Consider the following 13,341-nt stretch of genomic DNA (forward strand, 5'->3'; position numbering starts at 1 on the left):
TTTGCATCCTTGAAAAGACACCCAACTACATTACCCGCAACATGAAAATATACCTTCACACGCCATGTGACCCAATCGATTGTTATCCAAAGGATTTTTACATGTACAGTAAACTACGGTTATAACGAACTCAAAGGGACCACTAATTCTAGTTCGTAATAACTGTAGTTCGTTTTAAGCATATATGCAACATTTATACAACAAATGGTCGGGACTAAAAAATAAGTTCGTCGGTCAGTTCGTTATAAGCGTGTTCGTTATAAACGTAGTTTACACGTACCACCATAACAAAGAAACAATGCGCAAATGGTATGTTTTTCACATTTCTATTCTATGTTCAACGAAAGTTACATTAAAAACTTGACATGTTCATCGCGTGATTCGTTGAATATTTTGCAAAACAAATATAACTTTTTTTATGCAGCAGGCAGCACTTTTGCAACACAGATTTTTTCCCATCTTTATCACGGCGGCCTGTAAATAATCAAGTCTCGGACAAACAAACTAGTGATTGATGTCATGAGCAATGTCCTAAGGGTGTCCAATGCCACACGCAAAAACCGAGTCACCGAGGGAAAATTAAAATTACAACAAAGAACTCGACTGATTAATCGACTCGACTGAGTTTTATCGCTCAACAAAAAACAGGTGAAGAAATGTCTCCATGCTTACTTATTCGTATGATCGTGGGTTCGAATCCCGGTTCGCACCGATTATGTTTCTAGGTATGTCAGCACCATGTCCGTGCTTGTGGGTTTCACCGAAGTGGTAAACATCTGAGACCTGCATCACTTCGGGCTCTAATACTGCTCACATTTTAAGGCAACTCAGTGACAAGGCAGACTCAATCACGCAAGGCATTTACACTTATATCCGGATGTGGTACATATTTGTACCACCGTTTTTCTCAAGTGTCATCTAGTATCCCCCTTTCAATTGTGCTGCCTTACTGAGTGATACACAACTATAATTCTTTAAATACTGTTTAGTTTTATACTCTGAATTATAGTGTGTGCATATATCTAGTTAAAATATTCAAAGCCAAACTGGTACATATCTTTTAATGGTTATTTAAAACATCTAAAATTACACTTCATCACCTGTGTAATATAGCTGGATATATACAGCCTATGTAATGTAAAATATTTCTAGCAATATTCAGCTGCAGTTATATGTGATATGTATAGAACAATTCAGCTGCATTTATATGTGAAATATCTAGAACAATTCAGCTGCAGTAAGATGTGAAATATCTGGTAATATTCAGCTGCAGTTATATGTGAAATATCTTGCAATATTCAGCTGCAATTATATGTGAAAATTCAAGTAATATTCAGCTGCAGTTATATGTGAAATATCTAGTAATATTCAGCTGCAGTTATATGTGAAATATCTAGAAATATTTAGCTGCAATTATATGTGAAATATCTGGTAATATTCAGCTGCAGTTTTATGTGAAATATCTAGTAATATCCAGCTGCAGTTTTATATGATATTATATAATCACATATAGCATCAGTTATGTTTGTTGTTTGACGCCGCCGTATATTTAAGCTATGTAATGGCGGTCCGTTAATAAACGAGTCTGGACCAGACAATCCAGTGATTAACAGCATGGGCATCGATCTACGCAATTGAGATACGATGATATCCTTCAACCAAGTAAACGAGCCTGACCTCCTTATCCCGTTTGTCGCTTAATACGACAAGGATAATCACCTTTTCCGACAAGCATTGGTTGATGAAGACCCATTCCCTCCCGGAGCAGTTAAATAGTTGTACTGTATCTACCAGTAGCTATTGTCAAGTAATATATCGTTTATGATATCCTCATCTCGTTGCCATGTTTTCTTTTATTGACTAGTTATGTGACGTACATACACAGGCGTATTATACACCTTGCCTTTTTTTCTGTTGAATTTATTTTTATGTTTCAGTGGGATTTTTGTGAATATTTTACGGCCGTTTCAGTTACTTTTTTCATCGGAGATACCTCAAAATGTCATCCAAAGGAGGTGAGTTGAGGTGAGGTGAGGTGAGGTGAGGTGAATTCGGGTTTACCGTAGCGTCTAAAATTATTGCACTTATATAGCGACGTGCATGCACGTGTGTGTGTGGCTACATGTACTAGTCCGGACTGATGCCGATTTATAGTGCCAGCACACTGAGATACTATGCCGCAGTTTAACATGAATACATCACTCAGACACAGTATACTGACTACGAGCCGACCTGTCCTTGTTTTAGCCCCTTAATGCCGAGCGCGAGACTGGGTAACAATACGTACCATCTTTTGTTATGACGCGGCCGGGATCGAACCTTAGACCTATTTCTGGACGAATAACCCCGTCTACCGTCACAGTTTAAAGCACCCGGTACATAATAATGTCTACTCCGAGTACACTATATATAGTACTTCAGGTTTCCCTTGATTACTCAATTTCCCCTTCGAGGACAGCTTCATCTTTAATCAAGAAATATCATCAAGGAGAATATTAAGTGTATTAAGGTTGAATACATGGCATATTTTGTGGATAGCAACTTATTTAATTCTTTGTCACGACGTTTCAGAGATACTTCTTGCTTCTTCATCAGGTAAATGCCCAATGCACTCATTCAGCTAATGAAGGATTGGGGTAGCTCTGAAACGTCCTGACAAATAGTAAAAGAAGTTGCTCTCCATTAATGGTGTCATGTATTCATGTTCTTCCCACCTCTTACCGCCTGCCAAAGACTGTGTAAAGATTGCTCGGGGTGTTGTAGCCTCCATCGCTGTGGGTTAAGTTAAAAAACTTGCCAGTTCCATCAGAGATCTTCAAGTGAAAATACGCAAATGTAGATACGACGTAGCGGTTATAACTTTCCGATTAGGCCATCGTCGGAGACCTGTTATAATTTACAAAAGCATGACACAATTCGTAATTGTGACTATTGCGCTGTGCATATGTTGCCGTGCATAAAGCTCATACGCAGGTCATACGCAGGTCATACGCAGGTCATACGCTCTACATACACCGTCCGTACATCATACGTCTTTCGTAACCGTTCACACACGTCTCTTACACTTTCCATAAGTCGGCTGTATGTTGACGGTTCAAAAGCCATCTAAATACTTCGTGTACACTGTTCATATGTCTTTCGGGGGCATGGGTGGCCCAGTCGTCTAAGGCGCCGCGATTCGCTGTGCAGAGTTGCGTCCCTTGCTCACGCCAGAAACCTATGATTGTGGGTTCGAATCCCGGTTCGCCCCGATTATGTTTCTAGGTCAGCACCATACCTGTGCTCGTGGGTTTCGCCGAAGTGGTAAACGTCTGAGACCTGCATCACTTCGGGCTTTCCTCCCACATTAAGCTGACACGCCGTGATATAACTGGAATACTGTTAAAAGCGGCGTTAAACCCAACTCACTCACTCACTCACTCACTCACTCATAATCCAATCTCATTAAAATCAGATCTAGAAGTTCTCGCTGCCGCTAAACAGAGATCTGAGGACATCCCATTGCGGGTCAAGTCAGAACGACCTTTCGCGAACTTTGACCCACCACTGAAATGACTAACAAGAAGTGAACATCAGCCAATTAGAAAGCAGCTTTCTCGAGCATTACGGCACTCGTTTCAACATGGCGACTTCCATTTCAGACTACGTTTGAAAAATATGTTTACACAGTTCTCGATTAAAATGTTGAAAACTGAACAAAAGAACATTCCGGAATGTCAAATATATGGTTGAGATTGTATGGCAGCGCTTCCCACATACTGTGCAAAGCCTCCTCCGCTCGTGTGTTTATCCCATGGAAGCGAGAGACAGACAATATGTTTGACAGAGCCAGTCGTACGGGTCGTAACTGTCGTTCGGAATACCCCGTATTAACGTTTTCAAGGTTGCATGATTAGAAAACACATTCCAACTGTCATTTTCATGATCTGGTAAGCGACGCTTTGATTGGTCGGATGAAAGGTCGTTCTTACGTGACCCGTAATGGGATGTCCTCAGATCTTTGCTTAGCGATAGCGAGAACTAAGATCTGATTTTAATGAGATGGTTCATAACCGTTCACACACGTCTTATACACTTTTCACACATCGGGCGTAGGGAGACGGTTCAAACACCATCTGAAAACTGTTCGTATACCGTCCGTACATCGTTCATACACTGTACACAAATCAACCGTCGATCATTAATCGAATTTTGTCACAGTGCGAAAACAATCATAAGCTTCAGACATTTCCTGTTCAAATATGTTAACTGTTTTTTAATTATTATCGAAAACCATATGCTCGAAAATCCATATGGCGTTTAATGTTTTTATTCATTATTGTAGGTTATCCAGTTTTCTACGTCCTGGGTAATATAACGGTACATGTATTGTAACAGTACACGGACTGTATAAGGGAAGTGTTTACCATATTTCAGATTCTCATAAAAAGATTAAAAGAATGGGAACACCTGGTTTTCAGGAGCTAAAACCATGAAAACAAAACATTAACATATATTTAAAAAAAATGCAGTCAATGCTACATACAAACTATTAGAACAGTTAGAGAAGGAATGCGACGGGAGCCTGGAAATAGGTAATGGACACACAAAGGTAAGCGCATATCCGCAAATGACCGGACAGTGTCATTGATGTGTATGACCGCCTCTTTAGTACACTCCCTGCAACGACGTCGCATTGACCGCACTAATGTCCGTAGTGTTGTTGGGGGATCAATTGGAACAGTTGTTGCTGATTTGCTAATGACATCTGATATATGGGAAATATTTTCCTCGTGAATACAGTCTTCTTTCCAAAACACTCAACAATATCTTATATATGGGATATATTTTCCTCGTGAATACAGTCTTCTTTCTAAAACACTCAACAATATCCTATATATGGGATATATTATCCTCGTGAATACAGTCTTCTTTCTAAAACACTCAACATGTCCAAATGATATCATTTCCAGATATTTCCTGGGAATACTTTGGGAACAATGTCAAAATTGGTTTGAAAGTTTACTTTCCACATCAGATCTTTTGGGGTTCGTTGTTTAACTATTTCTCCCCATCGCCGCTACCATCAGCCCCCCCACTTGTATTGTTCAGGCATTCGCTGCTATCATTGTCATCAAGTGTCGTACACTCTGAAGGCACATCGGTTGCCAACTCTTTTGAACCTTCATATGAATCCGTTGTGTCGTCTGCTGCAGCCGCTGAAACCGTTGTGTCGTCTGCTGCAGCCGCTGAATCCGTTGTGTCGTCTGCTGCAGCCGCTGAATCCGTTGTGTCGTCTGCTGCAGCCGCTGAATCCGTTGTGTCGTCTGCTGCAGCCGCTGAATCCGTTGTGTCGTCTGCTGCAGTCGCTGAATCCGTTGTGTCGTCTGCTGCAGCCGCTGAATCCGCTGTGTCGTCTGCTGCAGTCGCTGAATCCGTTGTGTCGTCTGCTGTAGTCGCTGAATCCGTTGTGTCGTCTGCTGTAGTCGCTGAATCCGTTGTGTCGTCTACTGTAGTCGCTGAATCCGTTGTGTCGTCTCCTGCAGTCGCTGAATCCGTTGTGTCGTCTGCTGCAGTTGCTGAATCCGTTGTGTTGTATTCTGTCGTCGCTGAATCCGTTGTGTCGTCTGAAGCAGTCGCTGAATATGTTGTGTCGTCTGCTGTCGTGGCTGAATCCGTTGTGTCGTCTGCTGCAGTCGCTGAATCCGTTGTGTCGTCTGCTGTCGTGGCTGAATCCGTTGTGTCGTCTGCTGCAGTCGCTGAATCCGTTGTGTCGTCAGCTGCAGTTGCTGAAACCGTTGTGTCGTCTGCTGTAGTCGCTGAATCCGTTGTGACGTCTGCTGTAGTCGCTGAATCCGTTGTGTCGTCTCCTGCAGTCGCTGAAACCGTTGTGCCATCTGCTGTAGTCGCTGAATCCGTTGTGTTGTATTCTGTAGTCGCTGAATCCGTTGTGTCGTCTGAAGCAGTCGCTGAATATGTTAGGGCGTCTGCTGTCGTGACTGAATCCGTTGTGTCGTCTGCTGTAGTCGCTGAATATGTTAGGGCGTCTGCTGTCGTGACTGAATCCGTTGTGTCGTCAGCTGCAGTTGCTGAAACCGTTGTGTCGTCTGCTGTAGTCGCTGAATCCGTTGTGACGTCTGCTGTAGTCGCTGAATCCGTTGTGTCGTCTCCTGCAGTCGCTGAAACCGTTGTGCCATCTGCTGTAGTCGCTGAATATGTTAGGGCGTCTGCTGTCGTGACTGAATCCGTTGTGTCGTCTGTTGCAGTCGCTGAAACCATTGTGTCGTCTGCTGTAGTCGCTGAATCCGTTGTGACGTCTGCTGTAGTCGCTAAATCCGTTGTGTCGTCTGCTGCAGTCGCTGAAACCGTTGTGTCGTCTGCTGTAGTCGCTGAATCCGTTGTGTCGTCTGCTGTAGTCGCTGAATCCGTTGTTTCGTCTGCTGTAGTCGCTGAATCCGCTGTGTCGTCTGCTGCAGTCGCTGAATCCGTTGTGTCGTCTGCTGTAGTTGCTGAATTTGTTGTGTCGTCTGCTGCAGTCGCTGAATCCGTTGTGCCATCTGCTGCTGTCGCTGAATCCGTTGTGTCGTCTGCTGTAGTCACCGAATCCGTTGTGTCGTCTGCTGCAGTCGTTGAAACCGTTGTGTCATATGCTGCAGTTGCTGAATCCGATGTGACGTCTGCTGTAGTTGCTGAATCCGTTGTGTCGTCTGCTGCAGTCGCTGAATCCGTTGTGTCGTCTGCTGCAGTCGTTGAAACCGTTGTGTCATATGCTGCAGTTGCTGAATCCGATGTGACGTCTGCTGTAGTTGCTGAATCCGTTGTGTCGTCTGCTGCAGTCGCTGAATCCGTTGTGTCGTCTGCTGCAGTCACCGAATCCGTTGTGTCGTCTGCTGCAGTCGCTGAATCCGTTGTGTCATCTGCTGCAGTCGCTGAATCCGATGTGACGTCTGCTGTAGTCGCTGAATCCGTTGTGTCGTCTGCTGTAGTAGCTGAATCCGTTGTGTCGTCTGATGCAGTCGCTGAATCTGTTGTGTCGTCTACTGTAGTCGCTGAATCCGTTGTGTCATCTGCTGCAGTCGCTGAATCCGTTGTGTCGTCTGCTGCAGACGCTGAAACTGTTATGTCGTCTGCTGCAGTCGCTGAATCCGTTGTGTCGTCTGCTGCAGTCGTTGAATCTGTTGTGTCGTCTGCTACCGTCGATGATTGGGTGGTATCGTCTTCTACCGTTGATGATTGGGTTGTATCGTCTGCTAACGTTGAGGGTTTGATTGTGTCGTCTGCTACCGTTGATGGATGGGATGTGTTGTATGCAACCGACGATGATTGGGTTGTATCGTCGCCTGACGCTGTTGAAGTTGTATAATCAGCAGCTGTTGAAAATTCTGCCTGACCTGTGAATACATAAATGATGTCATAGTCATTGTTAACAATATGATCAAAATATATACATACACCACAGTCTTGTAACAACTTCATATTATCTCTGAAACATCAAATAATCAATCGAGCCTTACATTTTCTGAAAAATGAAACATAAAGCTTTCTATTTGCTGCTCATAATCAGCCACTTCCCACTCGAAACCGCCAATGTGTGATTTTCCACCAAAATGTAAATATCAAATGTAGATTATGCAATGAATTTAATGAGACTGTCCAACACATTGTCAGTGGATGCCCAGCTTTGGCACAAACACAATGTCTAAAGCGACATGATGGAGTGGCTCGATCCTTTTATTATCGTCTTCGCCATGCTTGTGATTTTGACACAGAGGTGTATCCATTGTACGACCCAGAATATGTTGAGAGCGTCATGGAAAATGATAAATACAAAATTCTTTGGAATAGGCCTGTATACAGCCTCAGTCAGACCTATCCAGGCCAACAAAACTGATTTTGTCCTCTTTTATAAATCCAATGAATCATTTATATAATTGAATTTTCCGTCCCTTTTGACACAAATGTGATTGACAAGATTCAGGTGGGGGATAGTGTGTGTTTGACTAGGTAGCGCTTCGTGTAAGAAGTCCCATTCACTGTCTGGGTTGCGTGTAGAGAAGGCAAGGGCCCTGAGCTGATGATGTGCCAGTCTGAATGTGCCAGGATCACCCAAACCCTCTTTGCTGCATTTTATATTTTAAACTGTACATACTACTACTACCTACTTCTACTGCTGCTGCTGCTGTTACTACTACTACTACTACTACAACTACTACTACTACTACTACTACTACTACTACTACTACTACTACTACTACTACTACCACCACACTACTACTATCCGCTGCTACTACTACTACTTCTATTACTACTACAAGTACTACTACTATTACTCATTTCAATAATGACGACGATTAGGTAACTATGAGGTTATAAAGTTATCAATCGTCATTGTTGGCCGGAATGGGTAGCCTTGTGGTAAAAGCGTTCGCTCGTCACGCTGAAGACCCGGATTCGATTCCCAATATAGGTACAATGTGTGAAGCCCATTTCTGGTGTCCCCCGCCGTGATATTGTTGGAATATTGCTAAAAGCGGCATAAAACCATACTCACTCACTTGAGTGTGTAACATTTTCCAGCTGTACCAGAGCCGCCTGTAAATAACCTGTCTGGACCAGACCACACACCCCTTTCAAGCGAAATAGATCGGAAGCTGCGTGTATAAAAAAACCTACCAGAGAGACATTTTGTAGAAGATGTATTGCACGTTTTGATAATCAATACTTTGTATGACAAATTTAGGGAAAATCTGTTTGGACAAGTCCATTTTATGAACAGGTGGGTTTGGTTATTTCCCGCATATTGTCACAGTGCTCACGTCGATCATCTGTACCGATCTCGTTATACCGATTGTTCTCCCGCTTTTGGAATCATGCTCTTTTTGTAGGTTCATGAAGTGAGTGAGTGAGTGAGTTGTGTCCGACGCCACATTTAACAACATTCCAGTTACATCACGGCATGTCAGCTTAATGTGGGAGGAACGCCCGAAGTGATGCAGGTCTCAAACGTTTGCCATTTCTGTAACCCACGAGCACGGGTATGGTGCTGACAAAACTAGAAACATAATCGGGGCGAACCGGGATTCGAACTCACAAACATAGGTTTCAGGCGTGTCCAAGAAACGTAGCTCTGCACTGTGAATCCCGGCGCCAAATACGTCTTGCGAGACAGAAAGGGATATTACGGTTTGTATGATACGGTTATCATGATCCAAAATTCAAATATTGGTGCATATCAGTATCTACATATAAAATCAGTTTGTAAAATCCAGACCAGATATTAAATTGATTTTTACATTAAGAAAAGTTGAATTGGATTCACTTTTTCCCGTAGTGAAATTGAGTAGCTAAGCTGACTTTCACTGGTTTTTAATATGATAAACCCCTTTCCATGAATGTTCAATTTGTTCTGTCATAGCTTCCCGAAGAGTATCTCTCACCTTATGACAAAACATATTCTCTAAAACTCTCAAAACAGGGGTTGCATAAGTAAGGGTTGGCTACTCCAATCTTTGTCAATAATGAAATCAATCAAAATAAAACATGTTATTGGTAATTAAATTTAATTAAATTAAATTAAATCTGTTAGCTTCCATTCCGAGCTCATTTTCAGTATGACTGTACAAACTAACAACATCCACACTAACTAACATCGATCCTTCCGGTACCTCAGTACGTAATTTACATGAAAAAAATCAATGTCATCTCTGAGAAAACTTGTTTACATGTTTACGTAAGGGCTTAAGAATGACATCTATGACATTGCTGAGACATTGAGTTACAGCTATGGGGTCGTCCCACTAGAAATAACTTCACAATGTTCATCATTAATTTACTTTTGAATTATTTTATTTGGTATGTACTTTGGGTTGGTCATGAGAATTAGCGGTCTTTGATTCCTTTTCTTTGTCTAAACTTTCATCATCATTCTTATCTAACAACTTTACCTTTTTCTGGACATATGTTCTATTCTTTTTTTACTAAAAATGCTGTGATATTGATCATAATTTAAAATGGACATTATCTTCTCTGATTGCGGGGCGGTGGGGTAGCCCAGTGCTTAAAGCGTTCGCTCGTCACGCCGGAGACCCGCGTTCGATTCCCGACATGGGCACAATGCATGAAGCCCATTTCTGGTGTCCCCCGCCGTGATATTGTTGGAGTATTGCTAAAAGCGGCGTAAAATCAAACTCACTCACTCATTCTCTAATTGCTTTGTTCATAATAACAAAAACACATCCTTAATCGACTTCTTAATAACGATGTTTTTATTATTTTTAAAGTTGAGTACGGTCTTTCAATTCATTTTCAGATATGTTTTGTTTTGTTTGTTTTGCATGAATAGGAGCACTTTCAAGTCTGTCACTAACGTCTTACAAATATTGTTCTCCCGGGATATATCTTGATGTATTTTCCACCAGACTTTCACCATTGTTCTTTCTTTCTGCGTCATCATCCTCTTCAATGTGACATCATAGTTCTCCTAAATGGTACGACGTCACGTTACTATACGTCATCTCCGTTAATCAGTATGGCCTGATGAGACTCTTCGTGGTAGAGTTGAAAGCGCTTGCCAATTAAAACTGTGTTCAATTTTACTCAACATTTATGAGGTATTTCATCTAATATGTATATTTATTATTGATCGTTCTAGAGGTCTCTCGTAACTCTATTTGGAGTGGGGCAGTCTTTATCAAATCGTATTTGATTTGATTTGATTTGTGTTATATCTGACATGAGATTGGAATAAATTATCTGCCTGTCTACGTACCCCACCAAGCTCGGTTCAAACGGTCTCGATTGACATTGGTTACGGTTAAAAAAATAAAGTTGTTTTGTTTTCATTGAAAACAACTCGAGAAGGAATTCTTGCCTGTCCGCCTAACATGAACAACAGTGCAATTATTCCAACGTTTACACACACAATCGATGAAGAAGAACTTTAGGTCCGGCATTGTTGTTAGCGTCGACCAGCTAAGCTCTTGTGTGAACAGCTATTCATTGGCCTTGCATGGAGACATGGCAAAGGAGACAGACATCCTATTACTACTCAAACATATTTCAGGGCTTCCTCTCAACCTTCACCGAGACATTACTGAGTGACTCAAGCGGTTAATTCCAAATATCGCGATGCGGAAAGGTTAAGTTTAACGAACAAGACACAATATAATTATCACGTGGGTAACGATCATTTATGTTTTTAGTAGGACGATGTTGTGACACCTCGTTAATCCGGACCGTACCGTTCCATCGATAATGTTCGGATAATCAAATATCCGGATTAACGAATCTATGCTTCGCAGTGTCCTTCGTATAAAGAGTACTAGTCCTCGTAGATGCTATTTATGAAACGTGTGAACTTTCGCTCTGTCAGATACCATAGAAAGTTCACGAATTTCGTAAACATAGCATCTTACGTGGACGAGTGAAGTCTTTTATGTAACCCACATCTTAAAATGTTTACCTAGAATTATTGTTCATCTTATGTAAGATCCACGTCCCAACGTCATCTGTCACACAAAAGTCCGTGTCAATCAATCGTTGCTATTCTGTTAACCTCGAAATATTGTTCCTCCGAAAATATTAATATATCTATCGACGTCCTAACGCCATACCACATGTTCATGTTAATAATATCTTTGACATATCATGTCTTCCTTGACGTATTGGCTTTCTCTAATATCATTAAAATCAGATCTTAGTTCTCGCTATCGCTAAAGAAAAGATCTGATTGGGCTTTCTCGATCTGACAATTTCCCTTGATTTCAGTTACTTCGTTACAATAGGCATTCGCTATAATATATGTCTTATTTAACCTTGTAGCATGTGTGAGTATTATTCTAACATACATTGAGAGGACCCACCTGCGACCATGTACGCCTTTGCTCCAAGCACATGCTCCATTGTCAGGCTCCCTAACTCCTTCTCGTGAAGGTAGCACAGCCGCTCTTTCCTCTTGTAGACGAATGATAGGCAGTTGTCTCCCCTTCCGGCACATTCTTTCCCACAAAGTGTCAAGGACACCCCGCCAAGAACGGCAATGATATAATCAGCCCCAGTCTTACCATTGTACTGTGCTACCAAGCTGAACCTCCGTTCATACATTATCATAGAAACAGTCCTAAACATCCCAGCTAGGGACACAAGGAGGAACACAGTATTCATGGTAATGTTCCCAAACATGTGTTCTGACTGACTTCATGTAGTTTACGTTAGCTTTAACAACGGTTGACGTTGAACGTGCCCGGATGATGCTTACTCCTTCACCTGCCTCCACGCCCCTACTGATAAACAAAGTAGGTGAATCAACATTAAATATATGAATTCATATGGAACCCTTACTGAAATATTATAAAGGCGTGTTTAACAAAAGAGATCGATATGCTTTGTTTAAATCGATTGATACAAATATATGGAATGGAAAACGAACGGAGATTTTGTTGACGCCTACACATCTTGAAAACGTTCATCAGAGTTCTAGGTACTTGTCTTCAAGATCTTACAGATAATCAGTTAAAAGAGAGTAAGTACTATAACCCTGGTTAAAGACACCTTCATCAGTTTGTGAGTACATGTATGTTTCTTGGACTACTTTGTTGTCCCATAACGCATCACTTCAATGTTTATGCAGTAGATGAATTTGTTTGCAGCGCTGTTACTCTATTTGATCATTATACTAAAGGGCTTCTTTGAACAATACAACCGCACTGCATGAACACAATGTGCACTTTAACTGAACTAAACGTGTACAGTTATAAATCATTTTGCTGAGGTCCTCTCAAAACCGACAGCAGACTTTATTAGTATTAAATCAGTTACTTTGTGAATTAGCAACATGTTTATTTGTTGTGCAACTTGATTCAAGTAGGTATTTACAGGCATTGTGTTATATGACAGTGGAGACTGTTGTAAGTTTATTTTTGGTGATTGTCAGGGGCAGCAAGCGATTGAAGGGCTAGTAAAATGTGAAATATTGTTGATGCCAGCGTGTTATGTGCCCCTGGTTGTTTACAAGGTAGCTTTGATCCTTCGAGAAGTTTCAGGATGGGACAGTTTCTGAAAGACTGAATGTACCTAAACTGCCTAGCAAAAGCACGTATACACGCATGTGTAATGGTGGCTAAGAATGGCACAAACCAAAAATGATCATTCCATGGGGATGTTCTTGATAGAGTATAATCGTTGTGTTTTGGACATTAAGGTTACTGTATTTCGGCAATTGTTTTCAGTCTAGTAACGTTTTGATAACGTTTGTATTTGTTTGGTCAAATACAATTTTCAAATGTATAATTTCTTTTGTCCGGCAATTTATCGAAGCGCGATACGTGCACATTTAGGGGCCTGTTTCAAAACATTCGACAGTGT

General features: G+C 41.5%; 1 protein-coding gene across 1 annotated transcript; it reads right to left on the reverse strand.

Moving 5' to 3' along the window:
- Positions 1-5,040: 5,040 nt before the first annotated feature.
- On the reverse strand, positions 5,041-12,081 carry LOC139470502 (mucin-22-like). Its single transcript, XM_071252905.1, has 2 exons — positions 11,841-12,081; positions 5,041-7,370 (listed from the first exon to the last, which is right to left on the reverse strand). The coding sequence occupies exons 1-2, from the start codon at positions 12,079-12,081 to the stop codon at positions 5,041-5,043; spliced, it is 2,571 nt and encodes an 856-aa protein (XP_071109006.1).
- Between the last annotated feature and the right edge of the window lie 1,260 nt (positions 12,082-13,341).

This window comes from Haliotis cracherodii, unplaced genomic scaffold (genome assembly GCF_022045235.1).
Source record: "Haliotis cracherodii isolate W230 unplaced genomic scaffold, xgHalCrac1.p SCAF_20, whole genome shotgun sequence".
Lineage (NCBI taxonomy): Eukaryota > Metazoa > Mollusca > Gastropoda > Lepetellida > Haliotidae > Haliotis > Haliotis cracherodii.